The sequence below is a fragment of the Thermobia domestica genome, chromosome 6 (genome assembly GCF_964235325.1).
Source record: "Thermobia domestica chromosome 6, izTheDome1.hap1.1, whole genome shotgun sequence".
NCBI lineage: Eukaryota > Metazoa > Arthropoda > Insecta > Zygentoma > Lepismatidae > Thermobia > Thermobia domestica.
Genome location: NC_137459.1, coordinates 253150064 through 253159773, shown reverse-complemented (window position 1 = coordinate 253159773; position 9710 = coordinate 253150064). Strand labels below are relative to the sequence as shown.

Sequence of the window (9710 nt, the reverse complement as noted above, 5' to 3'; positions counted from 1 at the left end):
CTTCTTATTATTATTATTATTATTATTATTATTATTATTATTATTATTATTATTATTATTATATCACTGAAAAGGGTATGGCTTTCATTTCATTATTGCATGTTTTCTGTTCATCTTTTCTTTGGGAGGTGGGATAACTTTTCTGGATATAAACTTCCCTTTCACAATGTACACTCGCGAAGTGTCCTCTCGGGATCCGTGTAAAATTTATTCGAATGCTAAGTTTTCCGCGGCCTAATGTGTATAGTACTAATGTTAGCAGTCCAAACCAGCAATTTGCATATATATGTCATTCGTGTATCCGGAATTCAACCATACACTATTATAATGCTCGGGAACAAAATTGCTTTTAGTTCCTTTAGATGTAACTGGACATGAATGTAGGCATATGCTACACAAATTGAATCAAGTACTGATTCTCTGACGCATGCTATCCACCCAGGCTGAGATCTTGGATCCTCCATATTGTATTCAGCCTTCTTTTTTTTTTTCAAATGGAAATATGTGCAAGTGATACATCAAATTTATGTACAATGTTCTCAGAAATTCGCTGGTGCAAAGAATTTTACCGTAGCTCGTACCGTTTTGGAAGATATTACATATTAAACTCCTCCAGACACTTAGCGAATAGATATTACAGAGTAATATCAGTTACAGTCATTTTTTTATGTTAAGAAACCTAAACAATTCTAACTGAAAAAAAATACTGTAGGTATAAACAAACTCTTTACAACATTGGCGTCATAATCTTATTATATTCCTGTGAGTAATTGTTATTACTTCCATGTTATACTATAACAAAAAAAGTAGTTGTATTACGGTCAAAATACCCAATGTAAATCCAGATACGACCGGATTTGAGCAAAGACCTACCATTTCCGTATTGACATCTGTGTGTCTGTATGTATAGACGTTCACAGAATATTTCGTCAACGACAAATCATGTAAAACAATAAATATACACGGAGCGCTGCACGACTTTCTATTTGGTTCAATATTCGTAAAGTGCCTGATGTTTAACTACAATACCTTGCAAATGGTACAAGCTATAGTAAAACTCGCTACTGCAATGAATTTCCGAGAAAATTGTACATTAATTTAATGTATCACTTGCACCTATCCTCATTTGAAAAACTAGAAGTTGAATTCAATGTGACGGATCCAAGACGGCGGCCGGGGTGGGTAATATGTGTCAGAGAAGCAGTACTGGATCCAATTTCCTTTGAATATGTCCATATTCATGTCCAGTTGCATTTAAAGATGCTGAAAGCAATTTTGTGTTCGAACTTATAGTACTGAATGATTGAATTCCAGATATATAAAGGCCCATAAATATGCAATTCTAGTATGAACCGCCAGAATTAACATAATACACATTCGGCCACGGAGACATTTGCATTGAATCAATTTTTCAAGAATTCCAAGGGGACACTTCGCGAATGTACACTCATGTCCAAAATGATTGTCGCATATCTATAACTGTCTTCTTGTGAGAATATACAGGGGTTGGACAAGAAATCTAAAACGTTTGGAAAAGCGTGAAAATCATACCTAGTATGGTGTGGGGCCTCCTTTTGCGTCCAAAACAGCTTGGATCCGACGTGGAATAGACGTATACAGCTCCTGAATCGTGGTGTGTGGAATTTTGTACAATTGTTCCCCAAAAACATGCTCCAGTTCCTTAAGGGATGCTGGTGGAGGGTGTTTGGTTTTTTTTTAAAAAAAAAAAAAACTTTGTCAATTCAACTAATTGTCATTTGCCTCAATAGATGGCACGGGAGGTGTCTTCCCGCTTTAGGTTGTTGCCCTCATAGTTTTTGTTTGGAAATGTAGGTCACAAAGTGTGTGTGGCGCGCGGCTTTTCTAATCGGTGTAACGGTGTGTGTGTGTTCGTGTAAATTCAAATAATCTTACCAAAACCAATAGTAAACATTATATTCTATTATAATCAACTTTAGTATACATCTCTCATGTTGTTTTCGATTCTCTATAATAAATTCTCATCATTTATCTATCAATTATTGTGTGTGCATTACGTACATTTTTTGGTCCACGCCGGACCGGATAAAGAACTAGCAATGGAAAACAGTCCAAGGTCCTCCGGATTTCTAGTGATGTGAATCGAACTTTTCTCTTCCCGTGTTCTGTTCGTATTTAGTGTAAGTAATATTTCGTATCGTGTCGTGGCCTGTGTCTTTTCGTGTGTTCACAATGGAACAATTTCGTAGAAAAAAGGCAGTCGTAAAAAGAGAAGTGACCCGACTTCAGGGGAAAGTAGCGACTCAACAGGCACGTAGCCAAGGGGTGGGTCCGGGGGGTCCGGACCCCCCCCTTCGGATCCAGAAATGAAAAATATTAAGGAAGGATGAAGCAAAAAACAAAAAACAAAAAAAAAACGAGAAAAATATGAATCAGCGTCAAAAATATAAAGCTAAAGCAAACGTTTGTTACTCTTTCTTATGCGGAGCTTTGATTGGAGGAAACGCGATATTATTGTAACGAAGCATTCCAAATTCCATCTAGCTTCACGCTAATCATATGGACTACAAATGATTATAGATAAACCGGTTTGATCAGATAGACTCTCAGGTAGAACTTAAGAAGTGCCCAGAATCACCAATAATATGAGCCATTTTGAATTTCGCGGCAACACTCCCGAAATGGATCTCGTTGTTATCCTTGACTGCATTAAACGAAGATAAGAAAAACAAGAAGAAAGAAGACAAGTAGAACCGAGTTCGAATGACCTTGGAAGACTATCTTTTTCAATACTTTTTTATATTCTTTTACTCAAGATTTCTTCATAGTTTTTTTTATTAAAATACTTACTAACATATCCTCATTTTATTGTCCTAACAAACCAATATGGGTAAGTTGCCAGTAAAATAGTTTAGATTGATTGATCCCCTGATGTGTAACCACAGTATTTCCCCCCTGATGTGTCACACAATCCCTCCCATTACGAAATTCTGGCTAAACGAACGAATATATGTTGCCAGTAAAGTAGTTTAGAATGATCGAACCCTGGTGTGATAACCACAGCATTTCGTCACGGACCCCCCTATTGTGAAATCCTGGCTACGTGCCTGGACTCAAATTCATAACCAAGACTTCAACGTGTCATTTTACATTGAAAAATGCAAAGAACAGGACACAAAATGTAGTGAACTGGTGAATGAATTGGAAACTGTGTGTGACGAATCAAACTATGAAGCGTTTGACAAAGAAATTAGTGAAATACAGGATAAATTAGAATCAATGTTAAGCAAATTATTGAACATAAAAGAAGCAAGCAGTGGTACAAACTCTAGTGATGCTAAACCTGATGTAAAACTCCCGAAGTTAGAACTTCCTTACTTCAGTGGTGAGATACATGAATGGATGTCATTCTGGGACTTATTTAGTGCATCAGTACATAATAATCAAACATTGACAGGTGCTCAGAAGCTACAGTATTTAAGGGCTTCTGTGCGGGGTGAAGCAGCAAGCCTCATTCAGTCGATTCCTGTAACCGGCCAAAATTACGAAGTGGCGTGTACTCTGTTAAAAAACAGATATGAAGACAAAAGAGAAATAGTGAATCAAACTCTGAAGAGACTTTTCGGTATACCGAAAGTGAGTGAAGTGTGTGCATCTTCATTAAGAAAACTTGTGGACATAACAACAGAATCTGTGCGTGTGCTAAAGGCACTAAATGTGCCTGTTGAACACTGGGACGTAATTCTTGTGCATGTGACATGTGAGAAACTTGACTCAGACTCAAGGCGTCAATGGGAACTGTCGTTAACAAGTACGCCTACCAGTGGTGAATTACCATCATTCCAATTATTAACTGATTTTCTAAATCAGCGAGCCAAAGCGCTAGCTGCAGCAGCGAGTGCAGATACAGATCAAAGTGCATCAACATCCCAAAAAAACCCTTCCACCATCAAGAACAAGCCACCAGGTGTTTTTCATAAGACCAGTGGACTCCCAAAACATAAAGTCACGCAGTCGTATCATGCAAGTACACAAAATTGCGTAAAATGCAACCAGCAGCATCCTCTGCATCAATGTAAAAAGTTTATCGACATGTGTGTGAATGACAGACATGATTTTGTGAAACAAAATTCCTTGTGCTTTAACTGTTTAAAATATGGTTGTACTATAAGTCAGTGCAAGTCAACAAGCTGTCATAAATGCAAGAAAAGGCATCATACCCTCTTGCACTTCATTCAAGAACCTAAGCAAGTTGGCGATTCAAATCAAAACGGTAGCCAGCCCATTACCTCTCTTTTGTCGGCGAATGGAACTGGGTCTGAAGTGTTACTTTCAACAGCAGTGGTGTATGTGAGTGATCAATATAACAATTACCAACCTGTCCGTTGCTTGATTGACAATGGTAGCCAGACTTCGATGATTACAGAAAAGTGTGTTCAAAAACTTGGCCTTCGAAAACAGAAAGTAAATATTACCATCACAGGAATCACGTCAAGTAGTGTAGGAAAGTCACAAGCTATGGTAAATATTCAGTTACAAGGGAGGTTCAACAAGAATGTTCAGTTAGCAACTAATGCCATCGTCGTGCCTGTAGTTACATCTAACATTCCGAAAAGTGTCGTGACAAACGTAGATCAGTGGTCACACATAAAGGGACTGGAACTAGCCGACCCTATGTTTCATATTCCGGGAAAAATTGAATTACTTCTTGGAGCTGACGTGTACGGTCATCTGTTAAGTAGTGGTAGGCGTGTTGGTTCTAGAGACACACCAGTAGCAATAGAAACTGTGCTTGGATGGGTACTAACAGGCCCCATCAAAACTAATCCTAGCCCATCAACTGTGTCATCCCACTTTGTGTCGTGCACATTAGATTCAGTTTTGAGAAACTTTTGGGAAATTGAAGAGTTGCCGTCAGCAAAACATTTGTCCCCCGAAGAAAATGCGTGTGAAAATCATTTTGCAGCAACTCACAAGCGTGACAGTGATGGAAGGTACATCGTTCAGTTGCCGTTTCGTGACAACGAACCTAACCTAGGTGCTTCCAGAGAAACTGCAATCAAAAGGCTGATCAGCATTGAAAGAAAGTTAACACGGTCACCAGAACTACAAAAACAATATTGTGATTTCATGAATGAATATTGGTCTCTCGGACATATGGAATTAGTGCCATCTGATACAGCACACAATTCTCAATGTGACCCCAACTACCTTCCACATCATTTTGTATTGAAAGACAGTACAACAACTAGTTTACGTGTCGTGTTTGACGGGAGTGCTAAAACTTCAAACGGTCTTTCATTAAATCAAAACTTAATGATAGGACCTAAATTACAGGATGATCTGATTTCTATTGTACTTCGTTTTAGATTGCATCCCGTAGCTTTATGTGGTGATGTTGCCAAAATGTATCGACAGGTAAGGGTGTGTACAGAGCATACTGACTATCAACGAATCGTGTGGAGAGAAAGCTCCGAAGAACCGATTCGTGATTTCAGATTAGTGACAGTGACCTACGGAACAGCATGTGCCCCGTATCTTGCGGTGAAGTGTTTACAGCAGTTGGTTACTGACGAAGGGGAAGCATTTCCTCTTGCCGCAAAAACTGTGCTTAGTGATTTTTTCGTCGATGATTGTGTAACAAGTGTACAGTCAACCGAAGAAGCATTGGAACTATACACTCAATTAACACAGCTTCTATCGAAGGGTGGATTTGAGCTGCGAAAATGGGCTTCAAACGATGTAAAAGTGCTAGAACATATCCCACCTCATCTTCGTGAAAGTAGTTTGCCATTCCATTTCAGTGAGAGTGATGTGATTAAGACATTAGGAATTCAGTGGTGTCCATCGCTTGACCAGTTCTCGTTCTGTGTAACGGTTCCTCGAAACTACTCAGTGTTAACGAAAAGAGTACTACTTTCAGAAATTGCGAAACTGTATGATCCATTAGGATGGCTCAGCCCAACAACTATCAAAGGGAAGTTGTTGATACAAACACTGTGGAAATTGCAGCTTGATTGGGATGAAGTTTTGCCCAGTGAAATATCAAGTGCATGGAGAAAATATTGTGAAGAGTTTCCCATACTCCAAGGGATTAAGATAGACAGGTGTATGGTACCAAGAAATGCTGTGCAACTGCAATTAATAGGATTTTCAGATGCATCTGAGGCTGCTTATTCATCCGTTGTGTATTTGCGTTGCTTGTGTGCTGACCAAGGTGTTACAGTAAAACTTGTATGTGCGAAAACAAGAGTGGCCCCTGTAAAAAAATTAACTCTTCCCAGACTGGAGCTCTGTGGAGCTGTTCTTCTAACACGCTTAATGAACATGGTAGTGAATTCGTTACGTATGAACTTTGACAGCATGCATGCATATTCGGATTCAACTATTGTGCTTGCATGGATTGCGTCTCCACCCAGTAAATGGAAAACATTTGTGAGTAATCGCATTGCAGAAATTCAGCAGTCTGAAAATATTGAGTGGCATCACGTTTTAGGAAGCGAAAATCCTGCTGACTGTGCTTCGAGAGGAATTAACCCGTCAGATCTCGTCACGCATCCATTGTGGTGGTCAGGACCAAGTTGGCTATACAACACAGTGTTGCCAACCAGTGAGAATCAGGAATGTGACATTGAAGCGGTGAAGGGTGAGCAGAAAAGTAGTGTTGTTGTGTTGCATACTACAAGTGACATCAGTTTTATTGCTAAATTCTCATCATTCATAAGGCTTCAGAGAGTTGTAGCCTGGTGCAAAAGGTTCATTTTCAATTGCAAGTCAGGAAGCCATAGTAAACTAAGTGGAGTGTTATCTACAGGTGAATTGCAACAAGCAACTCATTGCTTGGTAAGGCTTGCTCAACAAGATGAATTTCAGCAAGAAATCAAGTGTTTGAAGGAAGGAAAACCTTTGCCTACGAAAAGTCGTCTTGTGTGCCTCAACCCTTTTCTCGATGACCACAATGTTCTCAGAGTGGGTGGCAGGTTGCAACACGCAAATTTAAATTTCAACGCAAAGCATCCAGTCCTGCTTCCACGTAATCATGTGCTTACAAGACTTATTGTAGAACAAGAACACCGCAATAATTTACATGCTGGCCCTCAGTTATTGCTGGCAGTTCTACAGCAGCGTTTTTGGATTATTAGAGGTAGAGATTTAGTGCGACATATAATCAAGCAGTGCGTCACCTGTCATCGTCAAGCTGCAGAATCAGCTCATCAACTTATGGGCAATTTGCCCTCTCCACGTGTTAACCCAGGTCGGCCCTTTCAGGTATGTGGAGTGGACTTTGCTGGTCCAGTGACATTAAAAAACATGAAAGGACGCGGTCAGAAAACGTACAAGGGATATATAGCATTATTTGTGTGTTTTTCCGTGAAGGCGATACACTTAGAACTAGTAAGTGATTTAACTACAAGTGCCTTCATAGCAGCTCTGAAGCGCTTTATAGGGAGAAGAGGTAAACCTACACATATATATAGTGATTGTGGCACTACATTCGTAGATGCAAATCGAGAGCTCAAAAACATGTTAAAGATAGCTCATCGTAGTGAACATCGAGATGAAGTTTCTAACTTTCTTAGTTCACAAGGCATCACATGGCATTTCAACCCCCCTAGTGCGCCGCATCATGGAGGTCTGTGGGAAGCAGGGGTCAGATCACTGAAACATCATTTACGTCGTATTGTGGGTAACGTGATCCTCAACTTTGAAGAACTTTGCACAGTCTTAGCACAAATTGAAGCCTGTTTAAATTCCCGCCCTCTCACAGCAGCATCAAGTGATCCAAGTGATCTGTGTGCATTGACTCCTGGCCATTTCTTAATTGGCGAGTCGTTGGTTGCCTTCCCTGAACCTGACTTAACTAACATGAAGTTGTCACCACTTGCTAAGTGGCAACTTGTGCAAAAATTAGTGCAGCATTTTTGGCGAAGGTGGTCCAGTGAATATTTATCTCGACTCCAACAACGGCCAAAGTGGTGGTGTACTCAGACGAACGTTAAGATTGGTGATATGGTAATTCTAAAGGACGACAAAACATCGCCATTACACTGGAAGCTGGCAAGAGTGGTAGACATTCATCCAGGTAGTGACAATCTTGTACGTGTGGCAACAGTGAAAACAACACAAGGACTCATGAAAAGACCAATTGTGAAATTGTGCCCACTTGCTTTCAATCAGTTGTAATTTTGTTTGTTTTGATAACTTAAATTTGTTGTATGTGTTGAAATTCAGTGAATTTCAAGGTGGGCGGTATGTTTGGTTTAAAAAAAAAAAAAAAAACTTTGTCAATTCAACTAATTGTCATTTGCCTCAATAGATGGCACGGGAGGTGTCTTCCCGCTTTAGGTTGTTGCCCTCATAGTTTTTGTTTGGAAATGTAGGTCACAAAGTGTGTGTGGCGCGCGGCTTTTCTAATCGGTGTAACGGTGTGTGTGTGTTCGTGTAAATTCAAATAATCTTACCAAAACCAATAGTAAACATTATATTCTATTATAATCAACTTTAGTATACATCTCTCATGTTGTTTTCGATTCTTTATAATAAATTCTCATCATTTATCTATCAATTATTGTGTGTGCATTACGTACAGAGGGTAATGACACCGAACACACCTTTCTAACTCAGACCACAGTGGCTCAATGATGTTCAGATATGGTGATTGTGGGATCCTAGTCATGCTCCTCAAACCATGATTTCACCGTTTTTGCAGCGTGTCAGGATGCCAAATCATCTTGGTAGATGCCACCACCATCAGGGAACAATATTTGGGCCATGGGTAGAACCTGGTCTCCCAAAATGGCCTCATACGCCTTAGCATTCATCATTCCATGCAGGGCTATGATGGGACCTGCAGAAAACCACGATATCGCTGCCCATACTGTAACAGAACCACCCCCATGCTTTACAGTTGGGAGCAGATAGTCTGTATCATAGACCTGCGACGGTGTTCTCCATACGTAAACACGACCGGTTGTTGCAAGCAAGGTGAAGGTCGATTCATCGGACCACATTACGTGTTTCCACCGTTCATGAGTCCACGCCTTGTGGTCCTTGCACCGCTGGATACGCCTCTTCGCATTTACTGCTGTGACTAGAGGTTTGGCGACAGCGGCTCTGCCATGAATTTTCATTTTATGAAGTTTCCGTAGCACTGTTTTCGATGAAACAGAGTTCTGTAGGCCGGGATTGAGTTCAGACGTAATTTTCATTGCAGTGGTCTTGTTTGCAGCTGCTACAATCCGTTTTAATGCAGTCCGGGCCCTATCTGACGGGATTGTCTTTCGACCATTTGTGCTTTGCAGACATCGTTTGCCCATGAATTGTGTATGCCATCATGACATTGGATACAGTGCCTTTCGATACCCCTACAATGTTCGTCACTGTTGCCACTGAAGCTCCAACCAGACGGGCTCCAACTATCATGCCTCTTTGGAAGTCTGTCAGGTCGCTCATTTTAAAGCACCACTTTCACACCACGACACTTACAGGTGAATTGGTTACTCCTGACGGAAGAGGAAGGTATACATGACACATTGAAAACGAAAAATGATCGGCAACCGCAACACGTGTTGTACAGTGGTGGGCCAAACTTACGTGTCCTGTATGAAGTGATTTTAGATTTATTTATTGCCTACGCCCTGTAATTTGATAATGGTTTTGCAGGGTACTTTTAATGCTGATACGATGTGTATAATCCGCAAATATATATTTGTAATAAATTTCATAGGAAA

General features: G+C 40.2%; 1 protein-coding gene across 1 annotated transcript; it reads left to right on the top strand.

Moving 5' to 3' along the window:
• The first annotated feature begins 3258 nt into the window (after positions 1–3258).
• Positions 3259–8163, top strand: LOC145687498 (uncharacterized). The gene has a single exon (XM_081760962.1). The coding sequence runs from the start codon at positions 3259–3261 to the stop codon at positions 8161–8163; it is 4905 nt and encodes a 1634-aa protein (XP_081617088.1).
• Positions 8164–9710: the final 1547 nt, after the last annotated feature.

Bases quoted from the DNA above. Each gene is read 5' to 3' on its own strand.
- LOC145687498 (XM_081760962.1), top strand. From the start codon at position 3,259: ATGTTAAGCAAATTATTGAACATAAAAGAAGCAAGCAGTGGTACAAAC.